Raw genomic sequence first — 17,708 nt, forward strand, 5'->3', positions numbered from 1 at the left:
GGATTGCAGGTTCAGAAACCGTGCGGTATGCACATGCAATATGTAAAGCTGCTCCCCATTGCATGGCAGCTATCCTTCTCTGATACCAAGCAAATCTCAAGGATTCAGCCCAGATTTCATAGCCATACAGGAACACTGACTGAACCATCGAAATGAGAAGGCGTCGTTTACTGGATTTCGGATCTTTAATATTCCCCATCAGTCTATTAAGTGCAGTCATGTTGTATTTTACTGCCTTATCTGTCGCTCTCTGAATATGATTCCAAAATGTGAGCTTGAGGTCAAGTGTCACTCCTAGATACTTTGTGCTCGTACACGTTTCAACCACTAACTCTCCAACAGTCATTGGCACAAAAGTCTTGATCCTTTTCCTCGTCAGAAGAACTATCTCTGTTTTGTGTTCTGCTAGTGTGAGTCTGTGACTCATCATCCATTCTTTTAAGCACTGCATCACCTGGTTCAGTTTGATTTGAGCCATCTCAACATTACGAGCCACTATCAAGGCGGCCACATCAGCAGCATAGCCCACAAGCTCCGTATCCCCTAGCATCTCCAAACATAACAAGCCAACATACACGATGTTCCAAAGACTTGGGCAAAGGATCGATCCCTGCGCTGCACCATCCGTTAGTTGTTTTGTACCCTGTCCATCTTCCGTATCTGCAGCAGAGTGCGATCCTTGAAGTAGTCTCTCATTATGCACATAAGATACTGTGGTAGCTTGGAAGTTTCTTCAAGAACTTCCAACATGACGCTCCACCATGCCGAGGTGAAAGCATTCTTCACATCCAGGGTCACAAGAAGTGTCTATTTATGGGAATGATGACTACCTGTTTGTGCTCTTTCTGCTGTATTCACTACCTCCCACACTGCATCCATTGTCGACTGCCCTCTTTGAAATCCCTGCTGGCAAAAGGATAAATCCCCTGCTAGCCGAACTGCTGAGAGAATTCCGGGCTGCAGAAGTTTCTCCAGCCCTTTTCCAGCTATGCTATGCCCAACATATATAAAGCTCTATAATCATCAGGTTTTCCTTTGCTGATCAAAACCAATCAGGCCATTTTCCATTGGGGACTAAAAAACACCCACTTGCAGACAGTGATTGTACATATTCAGCAACAGTTCTGGACAGATTGCTGATATTATCTTTAGCACTTCTGCAGGTATACCATTTTTTGCTGGAGTCCTCTTGTTTCCAAGAGAGCTAATAGCTCTATTCAGCTCTTCTACTGTGAAGAGGAGTATATCATCCAGTTCTTTCTCATCGTTACAGTCAATCCTCTCTGGATGGTCAGGGAATAGTGTATCCACAATTTCTTTAATGGTTTGTGTATCCATGCTCGGGGTTGAAAATGTCCTGAGTTTCTTCATTACAATCTTGTATTCTAGTCCCCATGGATCATCATCTACTTCCTCAGCCAATTCCCACCATTTATCGGCTTTACTCTTTCTAACTGCATTGCGGAGTTCCTTCTTCGCTGACTTGTACTCCACTGAGAATGAGGTATTCTCTGGACTGCCTTTTATCCTTGGAGCCCTGCATGGAAGTTGCAGACAATTCCTTCTCAGTTCAGCAATCTCTTCGGTCCACCAGTACGCTGGGCGCTTGCTAGTTTGTGGTCTCTTTCGGGACACTGAGACATTGCATGCTTGCTGGATTAGCTGCATGGTGAGTTCAACACATAAACCAGCCGCTTCTTTCCATATACAGCCAAAACTCTTTTCTGTTATGTTCTCCATTCCATTCTGTATTGCAGCAAGAAACTTTTCCTTGTCGATACCGGCTATGTTCCACCGTGCTTGCCTGTGCAAGATGTTTCTTAATTGAGGAGCTTCCTGGAGCAGTCGAAAGAAGGTATATTGGTGATCACTCTCCGTATAGTTCTCAATAACTTGCCATTCAGTAATCTGATGATGATGATTGTTGTATGTCCGGCGCTTCCTTCTCGCTCCGCAAGCCAGCTGCAAGCGCGCCTGTGTATCATTCTGCTAGCTTCGACGCGCAGCCCTCAGTGCGCGTGCCTGACCATCGAGTGTACTATAAATAGGAGCTCCCTGCCTGCTCACTTGCCCACTCGCCCCGGTGTCCAGCTCCAGAATACACCCTACGTCGAGCACTGAGGCTACTCCTCTTGAAAATGTGCTTCGACCAGGTGGACTGAATTTCTGGCAGTACGAGGTTTCACCTCTGGTCACCGCTCCCTTACCTGTTTCCGCTGCCTATGTTCCGTAATTCTTTTACAAGCCATTTTCATTCCCTAATTTACGCAAGCTCCCTTAGTTTCGCTAGGTGGAATTTCTTCAATCAATTGAACTTGCTTTTTAGGAATTCAGGCACTTCAACAAACAAGGACTCTCAAAGACATTTATGTTAGTGTGCCAGATAGTTCTCGACTATCAACGTGTCAATTCACAAAGACTATCTTTTCAAGATAGAAGTGTATATAAAGACTGTAAACCTGTACATATTGTATAAAGACAGACTTTTCTCTAGATTCAATATTCCTTTTTGCTTCAAAATAAATTTCAGTTATTTGTGTAAATATCATAAAGTGAAGCTATAAAAGTTGTGATTTGTAAATTTCAACCTTGGTTACAACACAACTCTATGGCGACGAGGTAAAAAAGCACCAACTTACAATTCTTCGACCACAGTTGCCAACTCTATAGTGACGAGGTATAAAGGCAACAAACTACACGTCATCGACCCCAATCGCCAACTCTATTGTGACGAGGTAAACACGACACTACAATTCAACAGGCCCAGTTGTCAACTCTACGGCGACGTGCTACACAACAACGTCACTCCAACCAGTTCTGACACACAGCTTACCTTACTCTTTCTTGCACGCATCTCGCAATGGCTACTGCGGAACAATTAGCTACGGTCTTCCAAGCCTTACAGCAGCAACAACAACAGTTTATGCAACAACAACAGGCAGCATTAATTCAGGCTATTCAAGCTATTTCTGTCTCTACACAGCCATCAGCTATTCCTCCGTTCTCTGCTTTTGATCCAGCTAAGGAAGAATGGTCAGTTTATTTAGCCCGTTTACAACAGCATTTCATCTGCCATTCTGTCACAGATGATCAACGCCGCCGCGCGCTATTTCTTAGTTCGGTTGGCAATGCTACGTGTGAATTACTACGTAAATTAAGTCCGGAAGAACACTTATCTGAGGTACCCTTCACACAGCTCTTGGCCCGTCTCACGGAACACTATGCCAAAGCTCCTCACATAGTGGCTGCTCGCTATAAATTTTTTCAGAGCAGAAAGCAACCCCATCAGACACATACTGAATGGATAACTGAATTGCGTGGTCTAGCTAAACCCTGCCAGTTCATCTGCTCCAAGGACGGTTGTGGTTCATCCTACACTGATTCTCTCATTCGGGACATGCTAATTTTACATACTCCTGAAGACAAAATACGTTTTGACGCTGTCAAACAGAGTAACCCTTCTTTAGAAGACGTCCAGCGTATTGCTACGGTTTATGAGCTTACTACCAAGACTGCCGCAGCCATAGCTTCTCCACACGAAGTTGCACAAGTCTCGCCTCAGGCCCGCAAGTCCTCTGCTACAGTGAACCGTACGGATAAGGCGCTCTCCACCAAGCATTCTCGCCAGGTTCCCTCTCGCAATGCTACACGGAAGCCCAATTCTCACAGCACCTCGAAACTCCTGCCTTCCTGCCGAGGTTGTTTCAAGCATCATGAACGTCGTGACTGTCGTTTTTTCAAAGCTACTTGTGAACGATGTAATAAACTTGGACACATTAAGACTGTCTGTCAAAGTTCGCTCAGCCCTGCTAAGACTACTGCAGCACGCCGGAAGCATATACAGCCCCGCCAAGACATGGAAGTTGATCAGATCAATCTTATTCTTCCCACAAAGGATTCTCACAAAATCATCATTCCTCTCTCATTCTCTGATCGATCTGTCGATTTTCAATTAGATACTGGATCACCTGTCTCTATTATTAACCTGACTACCTACCACGACTTAGGTTCACCTTCATGCTCTCCAGCTGACATCCAGCTCGTGACATTTAACAAGAAGAAAATTGACATCAAAGGTCAAATCAAGCTTCAGGCTAGTTATAAAGGAATTCAGAAGGCCATTCCTCTTCTCGTAGTTAACAACTACACTGCATCAAACATTATGGGCATGGATCTATTTAACTTATTTGGTTTCCAGATACATGACAACATTAACGTCGTATCTACATTGCATCCTACTTCTGACGTTACCGCTCTCCTAGCGCAGTTTCCTGAAGTCTTCGACTCTCAGCTCGGAACAGCAAATGACTATACAGCTCACATACAGCTGAAATCCGGAGCTAAGCCTCGCTTCCTCAAAGCACGTCCAGTACCCCTAGCACTTCAAGACCAGGTCACGAAAGAATTAGAAAGATGGATACAAACTGGAATTGTTGTACCAGTTACTTCTAGTCAATGGGCTACTCCACTCGTGGTAATCAAGAAACCTGATGGTAATGTTCGACTTTGTGGTGATTTTCGATCTACAGTCAACGCACAACTCGACACAGATATCTTTCCTATTCCACGTCCAGAAGACTTATTCCGTCGTCTCTCTGGTGGACAATTCTTCTCTCGAGTTGATCTTAAAGAAGCATATCTCCAGCTACTTTTAGACGACGAATCAAAGAAATTTCTCACACTCAACACTCCTCTCGGACTGCTCCAGCTCCAGCGGCTACCATTCGGTGTTTCATCCTCAGCGGCTATTTTTCAGCGCTATTTGGCTCAACTCACCGCCTCCATTCCCGGTTGTGCTAACTACCTGGATGATATTATTGTTACTGGCAAAGATCATCAGGAACATCTAACCAATCTACGCCTCCTTCTCCAGAAATTGAAAGACAATGGCCTACGAGCGAATCTCGCTAAATGTACCTTCTTTCAGCCTCAAGTTCACTACCTAGGACATATACTTGATAAGAATGGAATTCGTCCTAGTACACAGAATGTCTCAGCGATAGTAAACATGCCAGCACCTCAGAACCTCAAGCAGCTTCAGTCCTTCATAGGCAAAGCGAACTATTATAATAAGTTCATTCCACGCTTCGCTACAGTGGCAGCTCCATTAAACGCTCTACGTAAAAAAGGTGTTAAGTTTCAGTGGACTCCGCAATGCCAACAGGCATGGAAAACAATCAACAACGCCTTAATTCAAGCTATACAACTCACTCATTTTCAGCCCGACAAGATCATCACGCTAGCTACTGACGCTTCAGACTACGGTGTCGGTGCCGTTCTCTCCCAGAAGGATCGTCATGGACAAGAACGCCCCATCGCCTTCGCTTCGAAAACACTTAATGACCATCAACGTCGATACTCACAGATAGAGAAAGAAGCTTTAGCCATCATCTTTGGTATTCGCCGTTTCAATGAATATCTCTATGGCAACCATTTCCTGATCATTACCGATCATAAGCCTCTCGTACACTTATTCCATCCTGGTAATAAGATCCCAGAGAATTCCCTCAGAAAGCTTCAAAGATGGTCCATGTTCCTTTCTGATTATTCCTATCAGATTGTATATCGAGCCACATCCCAGCATTGTAATGCTGATGCCCTCTCCCGCTTACCCGTTGGTCCTGATACTGCCTTCGATTCTCAAGAATCTGCATGTCTTCAGTTGGACATAGAACTTGAAGATACTGTCTCCAGTTTTCCTATTGATGCTACCTGCATAGCTAAAGCTACGGATAAGGACAGTACACTTGCTACTGTACGTACTTACATCCGCAACGGTTGGCCTCTTCAGAGCACACTTCCTGCCCACCTGGCACCTTATCATCGTATGCAGCATCGTCTCACGACTCGTGCCGGAGTTGTATTACTAGAAGCAGGCACCATCTTCCGAGTGGTTATCCCACTTAGCCTACGGAAACAAGTTCTCGAATTATTACACCAAAGCCATTGGGGTATCTCCAGAACAAAGCAACTCGCCCGTCAACACTGCTACTGGCCCGGTATTGATGCCGCCATCGAAAAGCTAATACGTCATTGTGAGCAATGTCAAACGAATCAGAACGCCCCGTCTTCTGATCTTGCTTCATGGCCTCCTGCTACTACTCCATGGGAACGAGTTCACATCGATTTCGCAGGTCCTTTCCTCAATTCCATGTGGTTAATAGTCATCGATTCACTGTCAAACTTTCCATATGTAGTGGATATGCATTCGACTACTACAACCGAAGCTACCATTCGTGCTCTCCAGAAAATCTTTACTACAGAAGGCTTACCGCAAGTACTCATTTCGGACAACGGACCTCAATTTACAGCTACTGCTTTTCAGAACTTTTGTACACATAATGGCATTCGTCATATCCTAGCACCACCTTTTCACCCTCAATCTAATGGTGAAGCTGAACGCTTCGTACAAACATTTAAAAGAAGTATGAAGAAAGCTGTCTCTTCAGGCTTAACTAAAGACCAAGCCTTGCTCCAACTCTTAAACAACTACAGAACTCTACCCGGCGCTGATAATATCACTCCTGCACAGAAGCTCCATGGACGACCTCACAGAACTTTACTTTCTCTGTTACAGCCTCTTCCGGCCCAGCATAAGACCTCACCAACGAAGTTCTCCCTCAACGCCAAGGTCTACACCAGGACATTCAAATCCAACCCACTCTGGATACCTGGAGTCATCTGCAGATCTTTGGGTCATCGTCTATACGAGATACAGACTACGGAGAAACGTATCTGCCGCCATCAAGATCAGATACGTCTGCGCTACCGCCCCTGTCCAGCTATTGATGCTATTGCTAAACCTGATAAATCTATTGCTGAACGAGCTTTAGATCATTTAATAACAATGGGTTCCTTTCAGGACGAGACAGCGCCACTCCGCCCAGTTCCAGCTCCGGACAATACAACAGAGACGTCAGCAGCTCCGCCCCAGCATCGCAGTCGCCGCCAGCGCCGCCGCCGTTTCACGCCGTACCGGCGTATTTAGGAGGGGAGGGTGTTGTATGTCCGGCGCTTCCTTCTCGCTCCGCAAGCCAGCTGCAAGCGCGCCTGTGTATCATTCTGCTAGCTTCGACGCGCAGCCCTCAGTGCGCGTGCCTGACCATCGAGTGTACTATAAATAGGAGCTCCCTGCCTGCTCACTTGCCCACTCGCCCCGGTGTCCAGCTCCAGAATACACCCTACGTCGAGCACGGAGGCTACTCCTCTTGAAAATGTGCTTCGACCAGGTGGACTGAATTTCTGGCAGTACGAGGTTTCACCTCTGGTCACCGCTCCCTTACCTGTTTCCGCTGCCTATGTTCCGTAATTCTTTTACAAGCCATTTTCATTCCCTAATTTACGCAAGCTCCCTTAGTTTCGCTAGGTGGAATTTCTTCAATCAATTGAACTTGCTTTTTAGGAATTCAGGCACTTCAACAAACAAGGACTCTCAAAGACATTTATGTTAGTGTGCCAGATAGTTCTCGACTATCAACGTGTCAATTCACAAAGACTATCTTTTCAAGATAGAAGTGTATATAAAGACTGTAAACCTGTACATATTGTATAAAGACAGACTTTTCTCTAGATTCAATATTCCTTTTTGCTTCAAAATAAATTTCAGTTATTTGTGTAAATATCATAAAGTGAAGCAATAAAAGTTGTGATTTGTAAATTTCAACCTTGGTTACAACAATGATGATGATGATTATGATGTTGTTTGTTCTTTAAAGGGCCTAACATCAAAGGTCATCTGCCCTTATTCAGTAATCTTAGATGCAATATCCTCTGATGAGAAGGTTACATCCGGTATTGTTCCCCGACATCCTGGCCATCAAAATGTTGGCATATTCCCAATGTTGTTGACCACCAAACCCGTTCTGGCTGCCATCTCTATTATATGACGTCTTCTAGAGTCTGTTTGTGGCATGCCCCATTCGAACGCTTGAGCATTAAAATCAGCAGTGACCACTAGTCTGTTTTCCAGTCTGCGTAATGCATCCTCAAGGCCATCAAGTTTCATCTGAAAGTTGGGAACAGATTCATTTGGCATAAAATAAAAGCTTACAATAGTGATTACCCCAATCTGTACCCAAACAAAACCATCTTCACATCCATGCTCTGTATCTGGTATCCAAATTGCAGCTGTTCCGAGATTATCCACAAACCACCCTGGATGGTCCCTCTCTTGATATGGTTCACTAATAATAACGATGTCTGCTTCCATCTCATAAATCAGCTGTGTCAGGAGGTTGTTCGCTGTCTGACTCCTGTGCATGTTTGCTTGAAGGATTCGCGTCATTTGCTGTGATTTTTGGCCTTTTCAAGAGCTTCACGGAATATTGTGCATGCACCCGATCCAGGAACATGATTTTGTTCAGCTTCACTGACACCCTTGTCTGTACAAAGCATGCATCGCGGATTATTCTTTTTGCAGTCTACTGCTTTATGACCAGCTCCTGCACACTTAAAACAGAGCTTACTTCTGTCAGGGCCTGTGCAGTTTCTTGCCAGGTGTCCATATGATAGGCATCGAAAGCAGCGAGGTAACATGATTCTAGCATGTACTGTGCAGTATAGCCATCCTATCTTAATTCTTCCTGCTTCCAGTAGTTTCTGAGCATCCTCATCTTTAATTTTGAAGATGGCAAGTTCATTGGTTTGATGATTACGGCTTCTGAACGTCCTTGATTTTGAATAATGTCATTTTCCACTCTCGCTAACCGCTGTACCTTCAAGATCGTTTCCGGCTCGTTCCATAGGAATATCTTCCTGCTTCCTATCCTCACTCTTCTCCATGTCATTTCTCATTGGTGATGTCCTGGACAATTCTTTGCTCTCTATGGCAGCTGATCTCTGCTTCAGTTCTTCTGTAGATTTCTTCCACGACATCCTACATGTTGCTCCAGACTCTAAAGCTTCTTCCAACTTCATGAGGCCATTTTTTATTTCCATTCTTAGGTTCCTAAGAGGAATAGCCATGATGTTCTTCAACAGTGATCTTGCCGTCTCAAGATGCACCTCTTCTTCATACTGATTCTCCGTTATCTGGCGACTGATATCATCAATCAGATTTAAGTCAATACTCCTACCGTTTCCGCCATTGTGGATGCTTTCCCTTGATACTTCAGACAGCTCCACTGTATTACACTGAATCTCTGCTTCTGCCATCATGCCAATGAGGGGATCTAATTGGCCGTGGCTTAAACCGAGGGGATGGTGTCTTGAGTGAGCGCTAGGAGCGCTTGCACTAGAATATGATCGTCTATCTACTGCAGTGCTACTTCTGCGTGATTTTGATCTGTGGCAAGATGGCTGCTCACAACAAGATTATTTCACCACAAGCTTTTCAATATTTCACTCAATATTCTGTCATTCCAATTGTAAACAAATACATCTACCATACAATGGAGCTTAAAATAACCGTACAAACCTGTTTCGGTAAGCATCTTCATAATGTAAACCCACTTTCTGAGCTATCTTGTAGCTGTGAAGTTCATGCGTACTTTCTACAATAATAATATTAACAATATAGCCTAGTGCAGTGGAGCCTCCATGGCTCAGACGGCAAAGCGTCAGCTTCTCACCGTTGGATACCGTGGTTCAAATCTTGGTCACTCCATGTGAGATTTGTGCTGGACAAAGCGGAGGAGGGACAGGTTTTTCTCCGGGTACTCCGGTTTTCCATGTCATCTTTCATTCCAGCAGCACTCTCCATTCTCATTTCATAGCATCTATCAATCATTACTAAATCACTTTGGGAGTGGTGACAACATCGTACTAATAGCCTATATCTGTTTGATTCATTCCATTCCTGACCCGGTCAATGACTGGAAAACAGGTTGTAGGTTTTCATTTTCAATATAGCCTAGTGCAAAACCTGAACTTTAAGTGTGTCAATAAACTGTTTTTTCATGATGATGTAACAAACAAGCACACAGACAGACAGACAGACAGACAGACAGACAGACAGACAGACAGACAGACAGACAGACAGACAGACAGACAGACAGACAGACAGACAGACAGACAGACAGACAGACAGACAGACAGACAGACAGACAGACAGACAGACAGACCTACCTACCTTCGCCTTTAGTAGTTTATACTTATTCTTCGGTAAATAGAAAGTATGAGACAAACATTTTGTAGGTCCACAAATACAGATACTGTACATGATATTTGGAACACTGCTTGTCAGTCATACTGAGAATGATCCAGTGAGGAAAGCAATGACAAACTACCTCGTTCATCATCTTACATAGTACACCTAATTTTAGTGCCACCTTTGGTTTTTGCAATTTCCCATAACCACATAACCTCTAGTAGTGCTATCTGAGGACCTGACCAGCCACAGGGCTGATAACCTAACAGCCAGATATATCGTAATATATGTTAACATAGCACACTGACAAGTTTACAATATATAAATGCATACTGGATACATGAATTATGTTATCATAGTAAACATACAAGTTTACAATTCACAAATATAAATTAGATAGATGAATGATGCAAGAAGTACATATTAAAGGTAACTGGGATGAACTACATTTGCCTGAGAAATATTTGACTGAATTATAATTATGTATTACTTTTTCAACAAGTAATCAGTAAAATTAGAATTACTATACAAAACACTAGTTTTAAGGATATCGCTGAAAATTTTTTCACATGGGGCTGGAAAGATACCTAGTTGAAAAAAGAAAAAGATGTTACTTCATTTTGTGATTTTTTGCATGCAGACATTAAGTGATTATCACCACTAAATAAGACCAAACATTATCGTTCTGTGACGCAATTTTATTTTACGTAAATAAATATCACACGATAACATGTTCACTTCCTTGTATAAATTACTTTATTTACACTGTAAGTCACAACACACAATTATACACAGTAGCAAATGACACGACAACACTTAATAGCGGAGTACCCTGAAGTCGATTCTGACAAGTACAGATATCAACAACACCGACTCGCGCACTATAACATGCACTCTCTTGAAATCCCCGACTCCACCTCGGAGCCCAACAGTCACTTGCAGTCCATCACTTGCCTTCGAGTCCAACCTGACTCCGAGTCCAACACTTGACCGAGTCCTAAGAACTGACTTCTCACTGACTGACAGCTCGATATACATATATGTACTATCTGATCAACCATCTAGAATTATCGATTTCTGGAAGAGTTCTTACAACACTCTAATGGAACACACTCGAAACACCGATCGACCAGCTGGTCGAATGGGTACTCGAACTTTCGTTTACTGTTTACCAACAATCTCCCAAGTGACTGCTGCTCAGCCCGAAGGCTTGCAGATTACGAGGTGTCGTGTGGTCAGTACGACGAATCCTCTCGGCCATTATTCTTGGCTTTCTAGAGGGACTGTTTAACAATACACATGGAAATTTCTACAACATTCATACTTTCTCTACATGTATCTGGATAATAAAACCTTACACTAAGTTTCCAGAATCCATCATATATACCAAATTATAGTACAATAAGTCTAACATACGAACATTATGGAATTTTCTACCGCTTTCGACTATATAGATTTTGAGGTTAAACTTATACACAATACGTATTTCAGGTTATACACATTTATACTACATATTTACAGGGAAACCATGTATTCGTCATGTTTAACATTTAATAAAAGATAATTTAATATTAAATAAACTATAATTAAGATATATTAAACATGATAACTGAAGGTTTTTCACTGGTTACGATGTACTACGACAATTATCCCCCCTAAAACGTTCAATATCTATCCTGTACATTCCTTACTCTAGGTCTTGAATTATATCTGGGTGTCCTTATATCTATTTCTTCTGCTCTCTTAGTCTTCACTATTTAATTACACTTAGACTACCTCAATCACTCTGTCTTCTCGTTGCCGCTGTTGCAGTACACATTTGACAGCCAGATAGTTCAATCGGTGGCCATCACATTTCCATGGGGGATCCGCTGGGTCTGGCTGACGGTGCCCCTGTTTTCGGTAGCAATGATCCGCAGGTCCTCGCGTGGCAGTCGACACCCGCCTGACTTTCCCCTCGCTCGTACCTTTGTGTTCTGCCAGGGCCCACGCGCCTTCGTAGTCCACCCGTGCGATGCACGGGAGAGGCTCACACGTCACGGACTTGGCCCTGCTGAGTCTCCTCTTTTTCCAGGGATGCTGAATTCAATGTTCCTACCGGCATATGGTTTCGTGCCCAGACTAGTGTCCTGGTCAGATGGCACCCTCGTTTGTTGGTTGTCGTCGCTACAATGGTCCTGTCGTCCCGTGGAGTTGCCATCTTCACGACGCCGGAGCCGCCGTCACTGCTTGCATGCTACACCCGTGTCTCTAGAGCTGTCGTACTTTCACACAGCACACTCTCTGTTTCCGCTGGGCTATGAACTATGGACTCCACCATGGCAAGCATCACTTCGGACCACTTCCCGCCCGGTACGTTGTTGCCCTGCACGACGTCAGTGATCACCTCGGTTCTGAGAAAGCGCACTTCGTTGCCCAAAGACTTGATTTGGTCCTTTATTTCTTGAGACTTGGCCTCGATTTTCCACTCGAGTTTTTCGGATAGGGCCTCGATTTTTTTCAGTCTGGGCCTCGATTTTTCCAGACTCAGCCTGAATCAAGCAGTTAGTTGTACGAACATAATACTTACTCGGTCGTTCGTTTCTTTCTCCGAGGTGACTTCGACGTCGAAACTGCCTGGGTCCTCCTCGTTGTCTATCAAATCCTGGCGCAGCCTCTCCTGTAGGTCCGCTTTGCTTCCAGCTATTACAAGTTGTCCATTTCATGACCGTATCGATGTTTAATCAAGAAGTAAGTATAAATAACCACCTAATCAATACTTTATTAATGGCTCAGGGAAATTGAATAAAATTAAAACTTACAGGACATGTTTCGACCACTTAGTGGTCCTCTTCAGCTGTATAAATAAAGAACTGGAAAGAAAAACATTATGACAATAAGCACAAATAATGGGTAGACATGAAACAGACTAGACGAACAAGAGATATAATCAAACACGACATCGCAGAAGCACAGCCCAATCTCCCTCCTCCCTCACATGTTATTTTAGATGACGATAAAACTCTACTTCCCTTCTCTCCAGAGCTTTCCATGAACTGTCAAACTGTATCACATCGTTACTTCACCAGGTCGCGCTCAAAGTCAGACCCTCTAGACAGCGCAGAATAAACATCTTTTCCAAACAAGAACGAGAGGCAAGATGACCTATTCTGATGACCTCCATTTGTATCAAAGGAGTCTCCAAAGAACTTTTATTTGTGCTTATTGTCATAATGTTTTTCTTTCCAGTTCTTTATTTATACAGCTGAAGAGGACCACTAAGTGGTCGAAACATGTCCTGTAAGTTTTAATTTTATTCAATTTGCCTGAGGCATTAATAAAGTATCGATTAGGTGGTTATTTATACTTAGTTCTTGCTTCCAGCTGTCGGTAAACCTCGGGATGCCAGCGCATTCCGTAACATCGCCACGGTCATTTGTTCGATCTTCATTGCCGAATCTTGAAGTGTCCTGTCCTGTCCTGTCCTGTCACGATCGCCATTTTGTCATTCTACGATGCGATTTTATTTTACATAAATAAATATCACATGAGAACATGTTCACTTCCTTATCACAACACACAATTATACACAGTAGCAAATGACACTACAACACTTAATAGCGGAGTACCCTGAAGTCGATTCTGACAAGTACAGATATCAACAACACTGACTCACGCACTATAACATACACTCTCGTGAGCTCACCGACTCCATCTCGGAGCCCAACAATCGCTCACAGTCCATCACTTGCCTTCGAGTCCAACACTTGACTGAGTCCTAAGAACTGACTGACAGCTCGATATATATATATATATATATATATATACTATCCGATCAACCATCTAGAATTATCGATTTCTGGAAGAGTACTTACAACACTCTAATGAAACACACTCGAAACATTGATCGACCAGCTAGTTGAATGGGTACTTGAACTTTCATTTACTGTTTACCAATACACATGGAAATATCTGCAACATTCATAATGTCTCTACATGTATCTAGATAATAAAACCTTACAGTAAGTTTCCAGAACCCTTCATATATACCAAATTATAGTACAAAAAGTCTAACACTGTTAATAAACTTAAACATGATAGGTTAATATTGTGTTTGGTCCGTACTGACTAGTCTGAATGTATAATGTAACTATTTAAAATAGTTTATTTGAATCCGCCTTGATCAATACACTCATTAAATGAAAGAAAAACTATTTATTAAACCAAATATGTTACGGGAAATCTCAACCATTCCCTTCCTCAGTGGTCAGATCAAAGAACAAAACATTATCGCACAATCTTTTGTTTTACAATTTAAAGAAGTATTGTCTTAATACACCATATCAAAGAGTAAAATGAAATATTATAAAAATGGTCAATACATAAAATTTTGGTTGAAATGAATGAAAATACTATATAAATTTAGGATCTTCAAGTTTTTCTTCTTTTCTTCTTTTTGCTCCTTAAATGATCATATGCTAGTCTGTACACTGGGTTATCTTCTGCACTTCTCTCATTTAAATTTGTTTAAAATTATTTTTTTGTGTAAGGTAAATTTCTAAATTTTCCAAAACATTCATTAATTTTCTCTTTTTGGCCAAATGTAATAATTTTATGTCATTGGAATTGTCTGTAAATTTATGATTCATTTCAATCATATGTTCTCCCGTTGCCGAATATCTTTTATGTTTAACTGCATTAACATGTTCTTTGTACCTTATAGCCAACTTCTACCAGACTGTCCTATGTATCCTTGTTTACATGTTTGGCATGTTAATTTGTAAATTCCTGATTTATTAACTATACATTTATTCTCTATCTTTTCTGAATTGAAAATTATTAGTATTATTATCCATTTTATATGTGACATTGATGTTCTTTTTCCTGAAAATTTTAGCCAGTTGATAAAAATGTTTATTTCAAAAAGTTAGAACTGCAAATTTCTCTTTCTCTTTTCGCTCTTTAATTAAAGTAGTTTTTGGTTCACTTTTCACTTTATTTATCATTCTATTAATAAATCTTTTGGAATATCCGTTGCTATGAGCGATTTGTTGGATTATATTTATCTCTTTATTATGATTCTTATCAACCTATCGTACCTACGACAACATGATACCTTTAAACTTTGAAAATGTACATAACAAATGTTTCGAGCAACAATTACCATATTCAAAATATTAATTCAAATAAGAGAATAGAAATTGCTAAACCTCTTCGCTGTCACAGGTTTATTCCAGTTCCATTATTGACCACGGGCAAATTCACAAAGGCATAGTGCACGATTATCTAAATCTCAGCAAGTAACTGCAACAAGGGGCAAGTAAATGAAAAAGTGAGCATCATATCTTTTGCATTACACTGCTGGTATGACATCTTGCAAGTGCTGGGGCTCCAAAATTGCCAAACTTTCGATCCAATGTACATCGATTACCTGAGTGCAACTATTACAATTCAACTTGTTACAAGTACCGTAATTTCATTACTTTTACTCAATTACTTCCCAACTCTGGATATATCATACATTAGCACAACACACCAACAAGTTAACAAATCACACATATAAATTATATAGGCTTTAAATAGTCATTTTTATTTTGCTCTAATGTGATTTAAGGTATCTGAAGATATTCACTAGATATAGAAATGATCTTTCTGGTCTTTTCTTCATTCCTTATATTACAAATTGTTCTTAACCAACTAAACATTTTTCATAAGCCAACATGAATGTCATAGTTTCTTATAATCAGAAAGATGCAATGCAGTTACTTTTCTTTTGTGCAAAGCACTTCTAATCGCTTCCATGACTTTGACAAGAGCCATACATAGACTAAGTTTTGTTGTTGTTGTTGTTGTTGTAATTGGCTTTACGTTGCACCGACACAGATAGGTCTTATGGTGACGATGGGACAGGAAAAGGCTAGGACTGGGAAGGAAGCGCCCGTGGCCTTAATTAAGGTACAGCCCCAGCATTTGCCTGGTGTGAAAATGGGAAACCACAGAAAACCATCTTCAGGGCTGCCGACAGTGGGGTTCGAACCCACTATCTCCCGAATAATGGATATTGGCTGCACTTATGCAACTGCAGCTATAAAGCTCAGTAGACTAAGTTTTGGTCTCAACCCTAACTAGAAAGGCTCTAATACATTATGATCATATAGAAAGACACATACAAACCCAGGATACTACACTGACCAACAATTCAGTGAATCACTCGAAGTTTTAAAGAGAAAAGCATGTTAAATTGTGATACATCTGTTTTATTATATACACTGATTATTTTCATGAAAATGTATCTAAGTAAGGATAGCAATAACGGACAGATAATCTTAGATAAATTTTTCAATGAAAATAATCAATGTAAATAATAAAACAACTGTTTCACAATTTTGCACACTTTTTCCTTTGAAATTTAAGTAATCCATTCATTTTTGCCAGTCAGTGTACTTTTTCCTCTTCAGTTTTTCCCTATTCTTAATTAGGGGTCACTGTCAAAATTAACATTAACCTACAAAATAAGTGGGTACTTACTATTTGATTTCTTGGTCCCTTCCGAGATTGATTTGGCATGTTGAGCTACGGCCCCTGAAGAACTGGTAGATTCTGCAAGGTTCTCCGAAAGGATTCTCATAATCATCCGCACATCATCTAATCCTAGAGAAAGCTAAAATATGAAAGTTTGTGAGACCTATTGCACATTTTAAAGTTCCAGTCCCAAGTAATTAGGACAATATTTCTTAGGGAACTAAATGAGTGGCAGTAGTTAGTAGTTACTGTACCTATAGTTGTGGCTTATTCTCAAGGAAGAAAACATATTGCATAACAGCTATTCGATACTGAACTAAGGTGCCTGTATTAACAGGTCAAACTTTTATTAATACAAACTTACAATATGGAAAAGTATATTTTTAGTGCTGTCCATTCTGAATTCTAAGTAAAATGTATTTCTCAGTCAGTTGACATTCAAGTTATGGTACCCAATTGCCTTGGGTGAATAACTGAATTAATAATAGTAATAATAGTAAAATAAAACAAACACAAAAATGCAGACATTTACACAGTACTGTATATATAAATAACTGTCAAGTAATCTCATTTGGTGGGCACTGAAGAAAAAAAATACCACGTCCATATATTACAGTACTATGTCCTGAGATATGTACAATGGATACTAGATGACTGTGGGAAGCTCTTGTAGAAATATAGAAGAACTTGCAGTTAAGGTCGATCTGAATCACAGATCTGCTCTTAGATGTTACCTCTTTACCATGGTCATGGATGAACTGATCACACACAATCAAGATATTTGGACAATATAATGCTTGCAACTGAAAGTGTAGGAGCACAACACCTAGTAGGATGTGTTAGAAAGAAATGTACTCAAGATTAGCATGACGAAGACACCATACTTGTACCGCAATTTTTCGATGAGAATATTCAGTCATAAAGGATTAAAAATTGTAAATGAGGTAACGACAACAAACACCTTCAAATATCTTGGATCAGCAATACAAGATAATGCAAACACCGACAGGGATATTACCAATAGGACAAATAATGGTTGGACAAAGTAGCGGGCAGCTACAAGAATTCTATGTGATTCTCCACCTGAAGGGAAAAATTCATAAAACATTTCTCCTTCCAG

General features: G+C 41.2%; 1 protein-coding gene across 1 annotated transcript in view; it reads right to left on the minus strand.

The window, feature by feature from the left end:
• The window catches only part of LOC136885511 (intermembrane lipid transfer protein Vps13), a 1,358,975-nt gene that overhangs the window by 706,125 nt on the left and 635,142 nt on the right, over nucleotides 1–17,708 (minus strand). Inside the window, exon 24 of the mRNA XM_067158109.2 lies at nucleotides 16,595–16,727. Within this exon, the coding sequence (XP_067014210.2) occupies nucleotides 16,595–16,727 (133 nt within the window). The remainder of the gene's footprint in view (nucleotides 1–16,594; nucleotides 16,728–17,708) is intronic.

Source organism: Anabrus simplex, chromosome 1 (genome assembly GCF_040414725.1).
Source record: "Anabrus simplex isolate iqAnaSimp1 chromosome 1, ASM4041472v1, whole genome shotgun sequence".
Lineage (NCBI taxonomy): Eukaryota > Metazoa > Arthropoda > Insecta > Orthoptera > Tettigoniidae > Anabrus > Anabrus simplex.